Raw genomic sequence first — 22,007 nt, forward strand, 5'->3', positions numbered from 1 at the left:
GGTCACCGCGTCGCAGAGCACGTTGCGATGCCCCGAGACTCCGGTGTTGTGTGGGTTACCTGGTTAGTGACCGGGACGGGCCATCCGAGTTCAGTGCCATCGTGGCTCGTGTATAATAACCGAGTCGCGAAGTTCGCGCCGGCTAATCTCACGCCGATTATCGCCCGTTCCCCCTCGGGGTGAAACGACGCCGACTCTATCAATTATTCCGTTATTATTCGACAAGAAACAACACCGCGTTGCAGCGATTGTTGATCGATCCCTTTTACGGGGACGAAACAACCTTGTTCGTCGAAACGGGACGACGGCCTGGTAAATTTTTGGCAAGAAAATATGATGTCACATTTCCAGGTTCATCGGAAAGCTGAAACTTGGTTGCCCGCGACGTTTTTTCAGCTCTGGTAAGTTGACCCTGCGTTCGTTTCAAAATTCAATTCGAATTCGATGAGGAACGTGATGCGGAAAAATTAAAAAAAAAATATTGTTTTATCGTAGAAAATAAAAGTAAACTTGTCCTGCGTCAAAAAAAATATCGTTTCTAGTTTCAGTTTTATCCATGACCAGATAAAAAAATCCTCTGACAATTCCAGGTTTTACAGAATTTCCAGATGCGTGACCACCCTGTCGTACTCTCCGACAAATATTTTTTTCATCCGGATATACCAACCCGAATTTGACGGTTTTTTTCACAATTATATAAACTCATCAAACACATCTACTTAGTAGATTCGATTCTCTAAACGATTTCGTACCTCGATCGGTTACGAAATAATTCTCATTTATAAACGTCGTCGATTTAAATACGTAGGATTTATTCCCGATGCAGAGAATAATCGCGGGAAGAATTTTAAGAAAATTTCAAAAATCGCCGTTTGGACATAATAACTCATCATCGCCACGTTACGGTGAGTTTTCCTCCAATTCCGTAAGATCGCACGATACGTACGTACGTGTGTACCTACAACCGAGTGGAAAAGGGAAAGAGGGCTGGCAATTCCTTCGCCAAGTCGGTGACGTAGCCGGGTTTTGAAACGATTTAAAAGGGATGGAGGGGGGGATCCGCGGGAGTGTCCGGCTTCTGAGGACGTTGCCCCCAGGTAAATCTCGTAAACACGCCGAGTGCTTATAAGAAGGTTCCGGAGGCCTAGCTGGCACGGCAGGACGCGGACCGCTATTTCATACCGTTCAACTTAGCCAACCCGAGACTCGGCTGAACTGCATGTATACTTACTACCTGTACGTAGACTACCTTGTCAGGGGGAAGTTTCTGTTACGGCGGTTTTTGACGAATGTCGATAAATGAAGGAAAAAAATTTCCAATTATGAAAAAACAATGATCCTTTTCTTTCTTTTCACTTTCGTTGTACGTTTAGCAGTTTGAGCCGGGTGGTGGATAATGGAGAAATTAACGCACTCGCGTGTGTCTGTAAGCCGGACGTTGAAAAAAGAATTGAAATGTTTGGAATTTCCTTCCCTCCCTCGGTATAGGTGGGGAATAAAAAAAAAAAATACAGAGAAAGACAAACGAACGAACGGCGGATGAAAAGGTTGTCGAGTCCAGGTGATTTCCTGGGACCGTGAATCGCAGAGGCTTCGATTCGTAAAAAGTATGTATCAGCGAACGTGAGTCCTTGAATCCTTCACCGCCCGCGAAGACGATTGCTCATTTACCGCGGAATCGCGGATCGCGCCTCTCAGACCTCGATTACATTATATGATTTCATATACCTACCCGATTTGGGGACACCGAGTGCGACCGACGAATCACCTGAAAGAATATAATTTGCCGGACCTTCCTCGTAGTATTTCATGAATTTCTCCCTTTTTCTTTTCTCTTAAATAAAATTATTGAACGATATTGCACATATCTGTGTACACGGGTTACGTACGATAATTAAGGAGAAAATTTATCCCCTCTCGTCTCTCCTTACGGTTTTCCGATTCACGTGTGCAATTGTAATATACCGCCAGATCACGCACGGAAAGACTGTTTCGCGACTAAGTTGGAGAGGGTGGATTGCGTGGCCGATGACCGATCAAAGACTTATTCGTGGTTTGAATAAACGATAAGCGTAACCGTCCACCGTCCATCGACTTCGACTTCGTCGAGGCTGGGCCACTGAACTTGGAATTCAAACGGACGCCGGACGGAGAGAACCGAGGTTAGAAACTCCGTCATCCATTGTCCCCGTGAGCGGTGAAATGCATCGTTCAAAGATGTAAAAAAACAATGATAAAAAACATACACCTTCGGTATACAGGGGTTTCGGATTGGCAAATACTTCATACGCAAGTTGTTACAAATGTTTCAAGAATGGTAGGTACACCACGGAATTAGGGTCGAGTAAATTTTCCGTGATAAAACATATACATATATATATATATATAAATGTGAGAGAGAAAAGAAAGAAAAGGAGGCAAAGACGAGGAAAGAATGAAAAAAAAATAAAAATAAATAAAAAAAAAAAGGCAACGTGCACGGATGCACAGGGGGCAGTGAACGCGGAGGATAAAGTCTGCGGTGAGTGAGCGAGCGAGTGAGTGAGTATGAACTGCAGAAGCGGCGAGGGGTCGGTAACCTGCGAATGTGCAACAGCGATGTTACACTTAAGATCTGCAGTCTCGGGCGTTGCGGCTCGCGGTAAGGAGGAAAGAGGTTCAAGAATGCCGATGAAGAATGACTGCAGTTGGGATGGGATCCGATACCAACGGGTGAACGAACAAATATCCCGAACAACAATTACAGACTCGTCAATTTCTTGTAAATAATATACGTATATATTGAGGTGGTTCGTTTCTTGACTTATTTTTATTATTATTATTATTATTATTTTTTGTCAAGACGCCGCTCGAAAAATCTGTGAAAAATACTGAAAACAAAATAGTCGTAAAAACCTGGACGAGGTAGGAAAATATTTAGATGTCGCTAACAATTATTGTAACATTTTTTTACGGGTTTATTTATATATTAGTTTATTTATTTCGTATCGTCGTGCAATTAATCTTTTAACCGAAAGATCAATCGTATCGGAGAAATTTGGATAACAGTTTTTTTCTACCGAAACAGAAGTGTCGCGTTACTTTGACGTTCCTGTTTCGTTTTCAGTGCTGACTTTTTACGAACATTGATTAATGGGACCGCGATAAGAAAAAAACAAATCGAAAATATTGCAACAATTGTTGGCGACTACTGAATATTTTCCTATCTCCTCCAGGTTTTACGGCAATTTCCTCTTCTCCGTGTCACTCGCAAATTTTTCGACTATCACCTTAAAAAGAAAAAAAAAACAAAAAAAACGGAAAAAGTTTTGAAACATGTCACGTGTATTCGAATTCGGGGAAAGTGCCGCCACGATGCACAGCGATTATACCAACGACTCGTACGATTACGCAACCCGACTTGGATTACCGCACGCTGCCTGTTACACTTCGCGGCGTGTATGTATAAAATCAAGTGTCGTATATACCGGCATCGAATTTGGTTATTCGGTCACGAGAACGTCGACATTCACCTGCAGGGGTAAATGAAAGGCGATAGCTTCGTGATTGCTGATCTAGATCATATAAACCTGTATCATACGTTACAGTGTCTCTCCCAGCTAAAGTAATACGCGAAATACGGTGTATTGCAAGTGATTTCATGTACCGAATAAAACTGATCTTGACGTTAATTATTTCCCGCGAAATATTCCGATCTACGACACCTCGCGGGTACTGAGTTAGTTTTTTCGCTGCGAGGTAATGTTTTTTCTTTCTTTATCCCATTTTATTTTTGACAAATACTTTCACGTCAAAAACACATCGGCGGCGACGTGTTCAATAGCAAGAGGAGTAAAAATAATGGTTTAATAACCCGCGGCGCGGCGTATAAACGAAGTTGTTTCGAGTCCGTGCAGGATACCTGTATGTTCGTAGACGCGACCGGGGTGCAAATTTTAAATCAACCGTAAGATTTTAATCGGATTTTAGACACGCCTGTCGGTAACGATCTTTAGCTCCGCGACGCGACGCCTTCCGTATCTCGCTCCCGGCCGATTCCGGGCTTAACCGCAAGGTGAACAGCGTTAAAAGATGATGGAAGTCTGTCTCTGTGTGCGCGCGTGTTTATAGGAGGGAATAGGAAGAGTAAGAAGATATCCTGTTGTTCGATCGGCAATCGACAGTGGCGATCCGAATCGAGATTATAAACCGTTCCCGGAATATCGCCGGTACACTATACGTGTATAGGTATAATACAAAAATCGAAAAGACGAAGAAGAAGAAGAAGAAGATTGATAAAATAGGAAGAAAACATCCGCTTGCGAAGCAACAATACCCACGGACGAGAAAAATAAGAAGACGAAGTGGATAAATGGTAAAAATAAAAATTGTTGTTTACTCCGCGAGATAATCTGCGGCATTGTGTATCGTATTTTGCGCAGTGAACGTGCCGAGTGTTGCGAATAATATATAGCTAGCCAATCTAGCCGCATAAAGAGATCGAAAATTCTCAACAATCTGCCAAACGCTTTGCTCGACTTGTTACGTAGATCGTATGTACGTACATACGAGTCCGCGATTAATTAATCCGGCCTCTCTTCAATTAGGCGCGTCACAATTCAAACGAACTCGGTTTATCCGATATCTGATCCTCCGCATCATCGCGAACAGACTTGGCTACAAACCGACAATCAGGGTTAGACGTCCGATTGGACGTGCGAAGAGCAGTTTTGTTCGTCGTTGTTCCCTATAGAAGTGAAAGTACAGTTAGCCGATCTAAATTCGTAACAATAAAAGCACAGCCGTCGCACAGCCGCGAGTCAACGGCCTATTTATATATATATAATATATATGTGTGTGTTTTTCTTACCTACAATGTCGTCCGATGCCGACGTGTAACTATTATGTACCTAATTGCACGTTCGCAATTCGCGAAAACTTGTGCGTTCTATTTTTTTTTGATCTTCTTTTACTCGCAATAAAAAATTTCGCGTAGGGGTAAAAAAATAGAATTGCTGATTGATAAAAGTACCGGAATATCGAATTTTCGTAGACGCGAGATTTGTTCTCGCAATATTGAAAAATGTGGATCGTTCGAGTGCAGGGAATTGAAAACACAGGAAGTCGAAACAGAGAAAGAGACGTGGTATAAAAATGTAAAAACATGGAACAGCAAAATCGAGAATCTCTGTACGATTCTATATTATCGAGAGGAATTTTTGCGATTCTACAGTTCGGCCTTCTACGTTCTGCCTTTTCCAATCTTTCATTACTTTTAGTATGTATTCGTAAATTCTGTACATTAAGTTTTACTTTTTTTGTCAATTATACAATTCAATATCGTGGCTCTTGCAATTTTTTAATCCTTTTATACATTTTACCCCCGTCCAAAATTTGCAGAAAACCGTCGAGCCTAGCGTACACATCGCTGTACTGTACATTGGGACAAAGTAACGAAAGTTACACACCAGCGAGAAACCTCGAGGAAATTTTTTGTCGAATAAAAACCATCGGCTGTCTCTGTATGATAACATAATTGTATAAAATCTACGTTCGCCTCTCTCTTTTCGCGACTTCACAATAGGTTATAGGATTAAGAGAAGAAGGAGAAGGAGGAGGAGAAGGAGATGGAAAAGGAGAAGGAGAAGGAGGCCCAGGATTAATAGGAGTGTGTGTTAGTGGAACGGAGCGATTTGAAAACGAGCGTATTGGAGACAAGTGGCCGTAGAGGAGAGGAGAGGAGAGGAGAAGAGAAGAACCTGGCTCAGTATCGCGGCCGCATTCTTAACCTCGTTCTTCGCGAACGCCACGCGTTTATCTCTCTCTCTGTCTCTCCCTCGATTTATCGGGACTTTTCGATCGAGTTTCGGTCTCGCCTTTCTTCCTTTCTTCCTTCCTGTCATTCGTTACTTTCTTTTTTATTTTTAAAAATTTTTTTTTTTTTATTTCTCTTGCAGTTTACGCACGGAACTGTCAAATTTTTGTCACGAATCTTATTGTATCGAGTATCGAATTTTTTCCGACCGATCGTTATTACCCTTCGATTAATAATAATCGGTCAAACCTCAGTTCGCGAGACCTTCCGGTGTATGTTTAATTATATATATTCAGCATCCAAGCTATTATATATCCGATGGCTGACCTTCCCTTGGATAACTCGAGTCGGCGTATACCTATAAGCACTCGTGTAAACATGGTGTAATAGGTGTACGGTATGCATGTATAGGTATACAAGCGCGGGAAAGGTCGTGGTCGTGGTTCAAGTTCATCTCTCTCACTCTTCTCTCATCTTCGTTGACAGTCGCATTTTCCGCGACTCTGTAGCACATTTTTCTTTCTTATTTCTCACTCGACGATTAACAGACAAACTTCCTGTAAAACAGTAAATCACGGTATACACGTACGGATGATAATACGGTAGGTACATGTAACAACAACGAATTTACAAAGCTAAACAGCACACCGTATCGCCTTTATTTATAATCACGTATTGTAAGGAAATGACCGTTCAACGCTGATGAAACGTGCGAATAAAATCCTCGGCAAGACTCGCAGACCAAGCAGCGTTTGCCAAATTTTTCGAGCCAACGTGTCTGTGAATAATTTACGTGCACACTGTACGTATAACAACCATGCCTGGCTAGACGGACTGCACCAGGTATTATTACAAGCGAGTATCCAGCTGTATAAAAACACATACGTGCGTATACATATGTAACGCAAAAACGTGTGGTGAAAAAGTACGAGGCAAGGTGAAAAGATGTAACTAGCCAAAAGTTGGCCTTGTTGGGTCAGTGGCTTCGTTCTCGGTGCAGATATGATAATCATTATTCTGAGGTAATAATTATCGGTCCCAGACTTGCTTGTAAATCATAAAAATAGCTTGACCGCGCGTACGAGAATTCGTTGCGACGTTACACAACTCATGCACGTAAATACACGTACATATACGTATATATGTATAATAGATCGGTACGCAGACGTGGCCGGGGTAAATAGGTGTGTTACAAGTGTGTGCGTACATACATAAGTCGTGCAAGGCGGACATGGTATATACGCGAACTGTCATCGAACCGCGGTGAGACCTTGAAATTCGCGAAGCCGACGAACCGCGGACGTTTTCGCCGTTCCGGATAACCTGTGTAGGCGCAAAATCGCCACGTGACGATTTTATCTGTTATCGCGAAAAGTAAGAAGAAGAACCTCCCTCCCTCTCTATCCTGTATATTTTTTTAAATTTATTTATATATTTATTTATTTATTCTTTTACACCCCTCCTCCTTTTCGCGACCCTCTCCCTTTGCCCGAAACCATTCGTTACGTTCACAGTGTCGACAACCTTTGTCCGTTGTATTGCGTTATGCATGATGATCGTGAAGCGATGACGAGGTGTAAAATTTGCCTGTGTAAGGTATACGGTGTATAACGCGAGAGTTTCGAAGAGTAAGAAATCCAGATATTTTTATTATTTATTTATTTTTTTTTTCTCTCTTCCACCGGACTCAAGTCAACTACAGAATTCGTTCGATATCCGATCAACGTGGAATATACGATCGGATTGAATTGCGTGAAAAATCCTTGCGTACAACGTATCGACGCGAATTATCATTTTCATCAACCGAATTTGTTTACGACCGATTGGAGAACGACTGTTTTTCGGACAATGTGCATATGTATTTCGATGTCTATCGACGTGTACACACGTGCATACACATATGTATACACGTACACATACTCCGCGCATCGTTCGCCGAATAGATTATAATTGACCGGTAAAAACCGTGTGCCCTCGTCGCGAAGGTGTCACTGACTTCTACGTAGGTGATCGACCTCCATTTACCTTCCACCACCACCACCATTGCCAACCACCAGAGCGACGACGAGGAGGACGACGTGGAAAACGAGAACCAAGAAAGAGGACGAAGAGGACGAAGAGGACTGCAGTTTCCTCGGCTCTTTCTTCATCTTCTCCCACTCTTTTCAATCTTTCGTTATTTATCTACAAGCATACATGTAGCATAGTGGGTATGTAGGTATGTATACCTCGTTACCCATTCCACCACCACCACCACCATCGTCGTCTTCAGCGCCTGCGTGCAAACGTTTTAAGATCGGCACCGTGCTCGTAAGAGTGCCGTGCACACCGTCTTGCCGGTACTGTAATACGTGTGTCCGTGTGACGTAACGCGTCGGTTATTCAACCTGGTCGGTACTGCCTGGCGTTGGAGTGACCAAATGCCATTACTCGCACAGTCGACGCCGCGAAAGTTCTCCGTAACACGTGTATACGTATCTCCATGTACGTCGTACACGGAGAACCTGGAGCCATCCCTCGTCCTCCATCCCGTACGTAACGTTTGTATCCGTAATCCCGCGCAGGATGAAAATCATCCCGATCCTCCTTCAATGTTCAAATTCTTATACAACTTCTTGAAAAATTACAATCAAACAAGTCGCAGGTATGCGCAGCGATACGATTCTTCTCCATTTTCTTTCTCCGACGCTGTTATAATTTTCCGAATCATCCAACGTTCGGCTAATTACAATTATACGTATAAACGCAGAGATTTTTTTCGTCACACGGTCGCGAAACACAAATCGGCCGATTACCGTGATAACATATATGTCACTTCATTTTCAGCAGTAGGTATGTAGGTACATCCATTGCATAACCGAAAGTATTCCGCGTGTCCATTCGGCGCGTCTGTTCGTTGCCTTTTTCTTCGTAATCGTCTGCAGCAGCATCAGGTGCACAAAAGATTATACGTAAAAGTATTACACGTATAGGAAGAAAATATTTTCCTTACTTTTGCCAATTAATCTGGTCACCTACTTCTCGGATTCAGGTTTCGGATCGTATAAATTATGTAGATATACGTATATATATATTATATATATGTATATAAATATACATTTTCGCTCGCAAACGAAAGGAACGATTTGGTAAAAGTTTCGGTAGCCTTGACGAAGACAAAAAAGAGAAATGAAAAAAATTGGCAGAAAAGGAACGAAGAATCTCGACGGTACGAAAATCCAGGTGGTGGACGAGAATCGTGATCGAGAGAGAGAGAGAGAGAGAGAGTAAGAAGGCGAAGAAGAATAAACGGAGGAGGAGGAGGAGGTGGGGCGATTCCCGGGTCACTCAACCCCGGGGCAAAGTGACTTTGAGCACGTGATATGGTTCACTCGGTTCATCCATCCTTCGGTCGTGCACCGCAAGCATGTACGTGTAACGTGCAATGGGTATGTGTTGCACCGTGCACCGATACACATTCACCCAAGTACACATCCGCGTATATTCTAGAAGTCCAAGGATAACCGAGTAACGGGAACCCGGCGATCCGAACGCGGACTTCGCAGCAGGACTCTCTGTCTTCTCACGTTTGTAATACCGGATAACACGGACGCCCCTGCAAGGACTTCACCCTGAAACGACATTTTTTTTTCTATCACTTATCAGATTCTAATTGGTCTGCGATTCGTGCGATTTTAATTGTCAGCCGTAACTGGTCGCACCTAAGCGGAATCGCGTAACGGTCATACCGAGGGTGAAATTCATCCGAGCTCGAAAAAAGTGATATCCTGCTTTGACGATGAGTTCTAAGAATCTAAATAAAATTTCTGGGTAATGTTCGAGGATCGCGGAAAAAGCTTTCTCAGTTTTTCTAAACAAAATTGATTGTTCAAACGTTGAAAAGTATCGGCAAAGTTAAGAGATAAGACGGACGAAAAAAAAGTTTTCGTTTCGCAGAATTGATTTCGAGCAAGAAAAACTAGGAAAGTCTATTTCCGAATTCTACGAAGAGTTTTAAAAATGTTTAGGGTGAAATTCACCCAGATTGACCTATCAGGGTTAATTGTATCTGTGTAATTTTCCACTTTACAGTACCGTTGTGTTCATTTTTTAATTTTTTTATTACTATTCCTGTATTTTTCTTTTTTTTTCCAAAAGTCTTGCAACGGCATAATAAAATTAATCAATCAACCGACCAATCTCTCCACATTACCTTCGTATACGAATTATTCCCACCCGTCTTATATTTTGTCCGCGATTTTATCGACTAGAAGGTACAATATGACGCGAGCAGATATTACGATTTTTTTAATTAGACATGGCGTATTAATAATAATTATAGTCAAAAAAAAAAATAAAACACGCGACGTCGACGATTGATCGATACAATATACCTATGGTATAATCGGTGATCTCTGAACAACAAGAAATTGTGCAGGCAGCGCGACGGTGAAAAGTGATTAGGCGCCTATGTGGATGGAACAAGCCAATCGGCGATGAGAAAAGGTTCGTCGAGCCGAATAAATGGGCCAGGGATCAACGACCGGCAAGATTTTAACAAATAACACATTTAAATTCAGTGCTTTTTTGATGAAAAAAAATAATGTTAGAATAGACGAAATAGCTTGCGAAGCGATCGGAATATAACGCGTGCTGACAAAGTAAAAAAACTCTCGTCAATTTTTTTTCCACCCGCCACTCCGCACTCTGCGGTGCGATGCGATGCGATACGATACGCGTACGGCATGGAAGAACGACGATACATGCAAAGATAGGTTTCCTACCTACCTACCTACCTACGTGTAATGATAACGCGAAGCGTAAAGAACGGACGATTTTAATTTGGTAATTTGTATTACACCGAGCAACGTCATCGAAACAAGAGTGTATTTATACATCCGTTTGAGGAAGTGACGACCCCTGACCAATGAACTTTATCAACGCTAACGCGCGCCACGACTCCACTCCGGTGAAAGAGAGAGAGAGAGTGAGAGAGAGAAATTAAGCTCGCATGTTTTAAGCATACGTACATACGTTTAGTCTGTAATACACAAGTAGTTATTACATACCAAACAAATTCCTAATTAGAATCGTATTAACAAAATCACACACACACACAGACGCGCGCGGATGCCCGGGAGGTTAAAGATCGGGATGGGCCTTGTTGCAGGACACCGAGCTTCGTTGAATTTCATTGTAATTCATTAAGGGGTACAATTAGGACGGATGCATCATCTCCTGGTAGGCAAAACTATTGATGGAATCCAGGGGGAGGTCGGACCGGAAGTCAGTTGTCCTTTAACGTAGCGCAAGCCTCGGTTTGCGTTTGTTCGCGTTTGTTCCCAGAGACCGCGATAAAAGAAGAAGAACACCCGCGAGTTGAACCCCGGGAATTATCTACCGTTATAATATTTCCAACCGTTCGCGTGTATACGACCGTTCCTATATATATATATATATATATATATATATGTATGTAGCATACATGAAGTGTGTTACAGGTGTGGTATACATGTGTGGGTTACAGAAAGAGGAACGAACGATTTGTTCTTGAGAATCGTGGCAAGATTCGATAATAATACGCCCTGTACTAATAACCACGAGACTGAGTCTCTTACATCGGATACTATAAAGACCTTGTGTTTGTATGTTTTTTTTACTATATACGTGCGTGTTGGTACCTAATAAATTTTTTGTCAATGTGTACGTACGAGGTAAAACAGTTCACAACAATGTGAAGGAAATGGATGTAAGAGGTCGTTGTAACGACACTGAAATAGATAGAAACAAAAATGGGTCATAACGTATGTGTGGACATAAGCTCATCAGCCGGCCGATTTTACTAATTGACACGAGGTTAACGACCTCGAAAAATTTTTTAAACGTGTCACAACAATTGACGTGTCCTAGAATCTATACGGTTCAAACGGGCGTGCAACCTTAGATACAGGGACACCGAGTATCGTTTTATTTTACGCAACGACGATTTTCTTCGCATCGTACTTACGATTAATTGCACTTGATTCGATCTCGAGTAGGTACGTACTTGTTTATGTTTGAAAAAAAAAAAAAAAATGAATTTCGTACAACGTACAAAGTACAAAGTAATTTTCCGAACAAACTACACCGCATTTATTACGTAGGGAGACTTCAACGATCGAATTGCGAAAGTTTTTATAGATATAGGTGTATGTACAATAATAATATTAACAATAATACCAACAACGACAACAATGATAATCTATACAGCCGAGTACAGTGCCCGTAGGTATATAATCTACCTGGCGCGATACAATAACGCCGATCGGGGGAATTAATTCGAACGATGATTTTGCAAGCCGGTGTGTCTCGGTCCACGGAGCACGGCAAGGCCAACCGGTCGTAGACACGACCTGGTTGAGTTTATTGTTCTAGAGAGATAAAACACGAGCCGTCGCAACACTCCTTTACACCCATTAAACCTATCCAATATCTGCATGTACAAATACATGTGCATACGAACACAGGCAGACAATGAATATACTCTCGGTTATCGAATCTTCTTCGATCAATATGAAAAATAGGAATGGGAAAATTGAGGACGAGTGAGAAGTGCGGTGAAAAAAAAAAAAAAAACAAAAAAAAACAAAAAAACATGGTTTCAAACTACGAATTCTGTGTAAAATGTAAAATATTGCGGTCGAGCGAGAGAAACCGAGATGAAAGAAGACAACGGAGATATGCAGAAAGAGAGGAGGGGTATGACATACGAGTGCGTTGGCTGGTGGTTGCAGCGCGTGAAAGTAAGAGCCGAGAGTTGATCGGCCTTGAATCTCTGTACGGACGACGACGACGGGGTTAGCGTCCGAGATCCAGGACGGTCGACGACAACGACGGAGATGTGTGTTAAGCAAGAGACTCTCTCGGAGTTCTCTCAGCTCGGCCACGTAACTCTGAGCAAGCTCAGCTCTCCGAACAGCGATTGGTACAAGCCAATTACCTACCTATGCGTCTACCTTGCATGCCCGATGACGAAATATCCGTCGGTGGAGGCAACGAGTAGCCGGTGCCGAAATCGTTTACTCGACGAGTCTACTCTGGTCGGATTGTAAAGTACTTTGGTAAAAGAAAGAGGAAAAAAAAAAAATTTAAAAAGGAACCCGTGCAACACCCAACTCCGAGACAAAAGAGTTATATAGGACAAATTTCGTTCAACTCTTTACGTCGGCCGTGTTTACAGCGTTGGTGGATTATACGGTGCGAGTAAAACGTTGCGTCCACTCGGCGAACGCGGAGCGAATGATTAGAGATATGTTTGCCCGATGCGTACGAATTCTTACCGCCTATCCGCGTAATCCTCCTAATCATTTTCATATATAGTTACACGTGGTGAAGAACGAGCCAAAGAATTACGGGGAGTACAAGAGCCATGATCAATATTCGTTCGGTACAAATGACCCGTATTTTCATACCGTATCACGCTAAATATACCTAACAATGAAAATAATAATAATAATAATAGACTTTTTTAAGACCGAAACAGAAAATTGTACGTAAAGCTGTGAATTGTACGCGACTCGATAGCGGGGGTTCCTTGTTTTCTCAGCTTTCTCCAGCCGCACAGACGCTGCAGAGAGTAAAAGCAGTCAGCCGGTATCTATATATATATATACATCTCTCTTTCTTTCTCTCTCTCTCTACATGTATATATATGTATATATAAATATACGTGGTATCGGTCGCGGGTGAAAGAGAAAGAGAAAGAGAAAGAGAATGAAGAAAGGAGAGGTAGGGATAAGAGGAGGCGGCTCGCGTATAGAAGGAGAAATGGTGAAAGCACTTTCTTTCTCGTCCAAGTCAACTAACTGCACATCACTCGAGACTCGACGACGTATGTATAAAAGTTACACCATCGAATCTCGGACGGCTTTCCTTCTCTTTCTCTTTCTCTTTCTCTTTCACAAATGTTGTTTCATCTCCTCTATTTTTTTTGTTTTTTTCTCAAGCCCCACAATTTTCTTCCACTCAGATATTACGGTTGACGATACGTCCGTGTGTGTATATGTGTACATAATTTACATTTACACGTATACGCTAAACACACACACGCAGAGATTTTCGCGCGAGTTCACCCGATTCGAGGACAGGGAGGGGGTGGGTGGGGGGCCAGCGCTCGCGGCCCTGAGGCCCCGATAGCGGACGTAGACCCCATTCGCGAGAGCGGCGTCGGGCCCAGAAGAAACGGCCGCCCGGTCAGATCGCCTGGCCGTGAGACTATGAGCGGTAAATCGTTGCAACACGATGCACGAGAGCGTAGGCGTGATTATCCTCTGCCAGGTATTCGTAAATGCGTATTACGCACCTAGGTGCCGCCTTACTTCTACATCGCTGGCCTCGATTGCGGAAAACCAATTTTCGTTTCTCCGACATTCTACACTCGCGACCTCTCGCCGTAATAAAACATACACGGGGCTCTCTAATCCCTCCATCCCCCGCTCCGATTTCGAAAACAATTTCGTTGATGTTTCAGAAAATTAAATACAAGAAGAGTGATTACCCGTGCTAAGAGATATTATGAATGGGGGGGAAAAAATAAATCTTTACCGTTGGTCGAAAGAAAAACGTTATCAAAACGTGGAAGAAACCTCGTGCCAAGTTTATAATTTTCACGAGAACAAAAAATTTTAGCAACGCTGTTGGTGAAAATGTTTCAAGCGTAGACGTATAATATGATTTATTTGTTTAAGGGTGACGCATTTTGCTTACAATTAGGTTGTATGTTTGTAAGCTTGAAGCTGTATCCTTGAGCAAGTTCACTGCGTCTATTATTATACCCGAGTTGCAACCTGTTGTAACATCTTCCTCAAATTAATCTGTATAATAATTGCATCAAATCGTAACAGCGTGATCCAAATAACATTTTTACCTCTTTAAAATTGGTATGTATATAATATACATATACAACGCAAATGTAACGTATAAAATACACTGTATAAGAGTACAACGCGCGATCTAGCGGCGAACTGTTAAACTCGCGGTTAGCCAACGGTGTGTAGAGTTACGTTACAGACGTATACGAACATACGTGTAAACTAATCGTAATAACCGCGAGGGTAAAACGCGGCCAGACGAAACGAAGGGGAACGATACAAGGAGGAGGAGGAGGAGGAGGAGGAGGAGGAAAAATCAGTGCGGTTTCGTCAAATTCCCGCATTTGCGAAACGGCGCCGCAACCCGTTCGTCAGTTAGCTGACCAGTTCCCACCCTTCATTCCACTCCTCTCCTATTCTCTCTCTGTCTCTCTCGGACAGACGGCAATGTCAATGCCAAACGGTTCGGAGGGGGAGGGGGGAGCACGTGAGCAGTAGTCCCGGAAATCGATAACGCCCCGTTTCAATGCCAAACAATCCCTCGGGTAGTCCCTCTCCTCAACAGGGATAAACAGGGATTTATGCTAAAAGCTGCCCGCGCAATTTCCATTCTTTCTTGTGTAAAAATTTTTTTTAACGCAATTTTAGTGTATCGTTGATTAAAAGACAAACTTTTCAACCCGCATCTCTCAAAGTCAATGATAATATTCGAGCGGTGAAAATTGACAGAAATGAAAAGCACATATCGTACGAAACTGTTCGCAATAAAACGTACGCACAAATATACACAAAGAAGAAAAAAATGAGTTAATGAGAGAGTAACGTGCGTTATGAATAACGGACTCGTTCAGAGCGCATGAAAAATTGTAAACACGCAATACGCGTTAATCCGTGTTGGCATAAAACCGGGTCCATAAAGACTAACCTCTTCCGTTTTTATTTCGGTCGAAGTCGCGTCGTGTTATCATCGCATCGGTTTTATCCTGCGGTAGCCGATATCGTCGTCGGTCTGAATCAGCGGCTCGGCCGTATTTGACGGGGAAAAACCCGCGTCACTGGCGAGCCGGTACGGAACGGCCGTAAGTCTCCGCGGCTCTGTGAATACCCGGAGAATCGATGCTCGTTATCCGGTACCGATCAAGGCTCTCCGTCGCCTATTCGGCCATCCGTAGTGACACGTAAATACGGTGGATGAGTCACGCGGTTGCGGCTGCTTTCGCGAACTGACTCGCGGACCATAAACTTGACAAACCCAGGTCGCGGATGACACTGGGTAGCGCTTCGCGCCAGAGGACGGGGTCTCGAACCCCTGTGCGAAGGGGGAAAAGAGAGAGAGAGAGAGAGAGAGAGAGAGGAGGCGAAGAGGAGAAAAGGACAGGAGAGGAAAACCGCGGGGGAAGAGCTTTCCCTGTTTGCGCCGGCGCCGCTTGCCCCCCTTATTCTCGCGGCCATTTTATATTTATTTTTCTTCATTTTCCTCAGAAAATCACCCACGTTCTATATGTATACGTGTGTGCATACCTATACGTACATCGGTATGTTTCGGCAAGGTCGATCGTGTATTAATAAATCTAACCGGGAATTCTTACAGTGGTGAAAAATAACATTTCGAGAAGGTCGAAATTATAATCGGATGGATTGTTCAATTTTTCAACCTTCCGTTGTACGTTGGTTTACAAATATACGCCGTTCTTACAGGTATATCTACATACGGTACACCGCGTACAGTTATAATTTGTTTTCAACTCACTCTTCGTTGATTTTCCAGAATTTCACTGCGGTATCAGACGCACGTACTCCGTACGTATCGAAAGACGTTCTTAATCTGCACGCACACATTCGTATTGCGAACTTACCTGTAACAAAAAATGAAAATAAAAATACATTAAACAATGCTTACGAAAATTTTCCCTCACAAACATAATTAAACAACCAGATAAAAACATTCAAATACCAAATTTTCCACCCAGGAAAAACTGAAAACCATCAACGCGATCGCGTACAATAAATAACCGTTAACCGTGTCGCGTCGTTATCACTAATCCTCGCGTCTTTACCGCGAGTGAGCTGCGATACCGACGTCCGTCCACCTGTACGTACGTACGTCCCAAGTATTTCAGAATGATTTCCTACCGTACCGACGTAGCCGCGAACAGACAGCGTCTCGCGTTCTCTCGCAACGCTGCGTTTAAATACGCCGGCGCGAATCGCTCACCTCGCGAATTCGCGAATGATTACTGGCGCCGCTCGCGGAACGCGGCCGAACTTTTGCGGTTATCTCTGTGCTGGTTGGTCGGTGTAGATTTCGACGCGTTGAGTGGCGGCGGTGAGGGTGGGGGGGGATGGCCACCTTGGGCTCGCGTTTGCTCGATCCTTCTCTCACCCACTTGGCATAGCGGGTCGTTGACCGCGGGTACGTTGAAAGTAGGACAAACAGCGAACTCAAACAGCAGCTAATGCCTCGGCAAGGCCTTGAGAATTACCGACGCATGCGCCGCCGCCGCCTCCCTCCACGCCCTCCGCGAACCAGCGCAACATCCCCGTAGACTATATATCTCTAATTTTCTGCCGATAGTTGTTAAACATAACAATTGTCACATACGGTAATAGGCGAATTCGTAAATTTTGTCGCGATTTTTAACGAGAGGGTCGATTTGCAACTAGATAAAAATAGAATTGTTAAAAAAAAAAATAGATAAAAAGACGGTGTCAACAACGTAAAAAAAAAGCATGTCAAGATCCTCGATTTTTCTCGAATTCTGTATCGAATGATGCGAGAGCACTAATCGAAAATAAAAAATGAAGTGGTACAGAAACGATATGAAACTGCGCTAGAATTAGACGAAACAACTGATCCAATGCGATTCTCTGATCGCTTTTTATTTGTTGATTTATTTTTTATTTTTATTTTTGATTTTCTAACTGATTTCTCAACAATTGCTTCGTTGTTGTACGTATGTAGTTCCGCCGTTATACAGTCTTAGATGGGAGTAAAAAAAGAAAGATCTCTACAATCGTCGCCATTGTGTGCCTCGGCGACGAAACGTCCAAGGGAACGGGCGTTGATCGCACACTTATACATACACCTAATGGCTGATATATGCATGTATATTAACAAGCAACAAATATTGCACGTGACACGCTCTGTTTCCCTGCGTTACCGTGAACCGAGAACCAGCACCCGCAGCCTTCTCTCCTTCGCCCTTCGTTTTATACCAATTTCCCATTTAAATCCCGCTCTATTCTCCAATCTCAAAATCAATCAACCGGCAATCAATCCCGTTTACCTGCCAAGTCTCTGCATTGTAGTAGAATAATTTACGAATTTCGATTCTATAATCGCGTTTAATTTATTTTTTTCATCATTTTCCTTTCATTAGTTTCCGCCATCACACGTGAATATTTTCATTCTTAAATTTCGCGCAAAATCTTTCGCACTACGCATCGTTATTTGTGACCTGCTATACCGTAATCAGTTACTACACGCGTAAAAGTCGTTTTATTTTCTAGTACTTTCTTCGGAAAATTCCTTGAACGTAAAATTCGACGAGCCGAGATTACGTACCGTTATACGTAAAGTGTAAGTAAAAGACAGCTGCGTTTTAAATGAATTCGTTCGAAGAAGGGTTGGGTTCTACCGTATATGTAGGATGACGATCGTCGCGATGATGATGATGATGACGAGGAGGAGGAGGAGGAGGTGCGGCGAGGCAGGCCGAGGTGATTCTAGCCTGTGATTTGAAATTCGGTTGGGAAAGAGACCCGCAGGAGAACCCGGTGAACGAACGAACCGCGATGTCGAAACCGCGCGCCTGACTCGTTGCTGCAAACGCGTAGGTACAAACTGACGTCTGTCTGCCTTTATGTAACTCGGAATAGAATTCTAACTTTTAAAAGACGGCTTTGGAGCACCGCACACCGTCAACCCCGATTTGCGCAAGCGATTTTTCTCTCTTTCTCTCTCGCTTTCTTTCTTTCCTTCATCTTATTTTGATACACACGTGACAATACGAACGACAAATTATTTGTTGTTTATTTTTTACTTTGTTTAAATAATTGCTGTTGCGTTTATTTTCCGCCGATACTTCGATCGGAACGTAAATTGATCGATATAAGAATAGAGCGATGACGATTCATTCGTTGAATCACTGCTCCGGGAAATTGTTTGTCGAATCAATGATATGTCCGAAATGTTTATCAATTTCATTTCTTTGCAAGGTATCTTCGCGCATACGCCACGCCTGCGGTATATGTGCATACATCTTGCACGCAAGTGTTCACTGAACATTGACGGTAGGTATACGATTGGAATGTCACGAGACACAGGTATGGATAAATATATTTATATTTAGACACTTTCGTTCGCAACTGCTGCAGCAGCTTAGCGACAAGAAGTGAAAGCTCGTCGAGCCTTCACTCCTTACGTTATATACGTAGGTATATGTTACACATACGTGTTTACAAAGTATTATTCTACACCTTATTCCTCAAACTTTGCATTCCAAATTGTTTAATCGGTTTTTGCTCCGATCGTTGATATCAAATCTACAAAAATTCGTCCGAAAAAGCGAACGCTTGATGCAGTGCGAGAGTAAATTGACAATTTAAAATAGTGAAAGGAAATCAACGGCCGACTACTGAATTATCATTATCGAACGCCGCGGTCTTCGACTGGGACTGCACATGTTTTTTAATATATATATATATATATACATACATATATAACCTAGGCCGATTAGATGGAAAGTTAGTGAAAGTTTTGCAAGGTGCACACACAAGACCGCGTGCATGTTACAAAATCGCGTAATTCTAGATGGTATAGTGGGTGAGCGATTATCCATTATATGCCTTGTAATTTCAAACAGCAATATAACACACCCTGCGTACGTACATATAATATGTATAATATACTGTAGGAATTGTTTTGAAATTTTCGATATACATACACAACTCCTTAAACGGCATACATATCATACCTACACGCAATTCGAATGCCCGTGATTATTGTTAGATCACTTTTTTCCCCTCTAATTTCTCACCGCACGTAACACTGTACGCGATATCGTGTACGTAACGACGGTGATGTAAAAAAAGAAAAAAAGAGCAAAAAACATTCAAACTAAAATATAACGATGCGCAAACTTTCGCGCTATTGTACGTTAATAACAGATATATACGTCACGTAAATATGTATAGTATAAAAACGGTTTAACGTATTGCAGAACGCACACGAGCAGCAGCAGTTGTCGAAAACAGAATGAGAAAATTCTCTCAGATCAAACATCCCGCAAAGATTACTAAATTTCGGGACATATGCGAGAGTTAAGAAGATTGAACGTAAGAATATTAAAAAAAAGGACAAAGAAGCTTAATAGTTAAATTTCTGCAGTCGACTTGACAACATGTTCGATTTTCTTTCGTAGAGAAATCAAAAAGAAGAGAAAAAAAAAACGCGGTAAGCTGCAGAGTTATACTTCTAAAATTATACGATGATATCCAAATCAGTACAGCAAAAATCGTGCTACGTACGTATGAAAAAGAGGAAAGAGAAACGTTGCAAAAAGTAATGGACAAATGCATAGGTACGTAGGTGCCGGTTGCACCTGGGAATCGAAGATATAAACGGAAATAGGTTAGCCTGTAAATGTCTATTATACCCTGCCATACGTATACCTACGCGATTCGTATGCATATAGTATGTATGTATATATATATTCATGCACGTCAGTATCTGCGTCGGTAGGGCGAAGGGCGGGGAGGAGGGTGGAGTTATAACCTAGAGTTGACCGGGTTAAGGGTCACTCGGGTAAGTTCGACGGACTCGCGACCCGCGACTGTTCGGGAGGGTTGCTTTGGGGGGTTGGCTGCTGGGAGCGAAGGCAGAAGGTAGTCGCAGTCCTTGGAGCAGAATCGACTGTACACGAAAGACGGTCGATGTTGTACAATTTTTACTACTGTCCCAAATAATTCTTTTTTTCAACTCGTGCTTTACCATTTCTTTTTCTTTCGTCGTCGATACAAAAAAAAGAGACGACAGAGATTTGAATTTATGTATATAGATTTTGCAATATCGTTACTGTTATTTCCGATATAGTCATTACTGTATCAATAATAAAAAGAGACAGAATTTCATTCGAACAGCTTATCTCACGCTTCACCCGCACATCTGATCTGTCTTCGACCGATATCAAGCATAAAAATAATTTTAAATAAAGACAAAATTTCAACCAACCGACAGCTCATTGAGCGAATACGTACGATCATAATATATGTCTTCATCTGCGTACGATAGGCTTATCGCGAGCACAAGTATACATACACGAATGTATATATTATAATATATATATATATATATGTATATACTTATATTATACGTATGCAACGGGTTATAAAATAAATCTAACGACACTACGCTGGAAGTGTTGCGCAAACGACTGATTTGCCTGAGGTATAATATACATATTTAAATACATAAGCACATGTATATATATATATATGTGTTACACCAAAGACAGAGAATTTACAAGATACGTATAACAACGGTTAAGGAAAATATGGGTGAAGATGTTGACGATTTTAAAACCAGGGGTAAAAAAATTGTTGAGATTGATGAAGGAGAAAATATGACAATTCACCGGAATTATCGTAAGAGATTGGTCGTAAAATGGGCGCGAGCACCACTGGCGCGTAGCTTTCGCAACGTCGTCGTGTCTCGTGGAATCGTGAGGCAATATCCCGCTGTCAAGGAGGCCCAATTTTCTTAAACTCAGGGTCAATGACACGTCTTCCCCCCATTCCAGCCAATGCGAAAGGCCTACATACACTCGTATTACGGCTATATCCCAATCGCGTACTCTTCGTCTGTACATGTTATATTATTATACAGGTGCCTACTCTGTACGTGTAAACACGTATCTACGTATTACACTAAATTCTCTCTCTCTCTACCATTTTTTATAACACGTATACAGAAGAATTTCGTAACGCGCGTCGTTGTGCAGCAGAAAGTAACTTGTACACATACATATATATTTATATACGGTGCGAGATTAAAATATTATACGTGTATACCTTCTTTACAAAGACAGCGAGTATAACGCTTAAGTCACGTTAAACGCCTTCTGCGAATCTCACAGTCCGAATAATAACTGGCAGAGGTTATGTATAAATAAATGAAAAGGAGAAAAATTTTTTATGGTTGATACGGGTTTGGATATGCTACATGTCATCAAAGATTTGTTTTTCTTTTTTCTATTTCTGCAATATCTGCACACTCGTTAAATATGTATGTACGTACTATTTTAATAGAAGTAGATGTGTCAAGTGTAACGGATGCAACATGTGCGAAGTAGAATAAAGCGAGAGAAAGATAAAAGAATACAAAA

The 22,007-nt window shown here is 42.2% G+C and overlaps 1 protein-coding gene across 4 annotated transcripts in view; it reads right to left on the reverse strand.

Annotated features, from left to right (window-relative positions):
- Window positions 1-22,007, reverse strand: part of LOC124303577 (nuclear hormone receptor E75-like) — a 143,046-nt gene that overhangs the window by 35,827 nt on the left and 85,212 nt on the right. The window contains exon 1 of one of the 4 annotated variants that reach the window (XM_046760949.1): window positions 15,548-15,866. The exons of the other annotated variants lie outside the window; for them this stretch is intronic. Within the exon in view, the coding sequence (XP_046616905.1) occupies window positions 15,548-15,590 (43 nt within the window). The 5' untranslated portion in view covers window positions 15,591-15,866. Of the gene's footprint in view, window positions 1-15,547; window positions 15,867-22,007 lie in introns of those variants that run through there. 4 annotated transcript variants of the gene reach the window in all.

Source organism: Neodiprion virginianus, chromosome 4 (assembly GCF_021901495.1).
Source record: "Neodiprion virginianus isolate iyNeoVirg1 chromosome 4, iyNeoVirg1.1, whole genome shotgun sequence".
Lineage (NCBI taxonomy): Eukaryota > Metazoa > Arthropoda > Insecta > Hymenoptera > Diprionidae > Neodiprion > Neodiprion virginianus.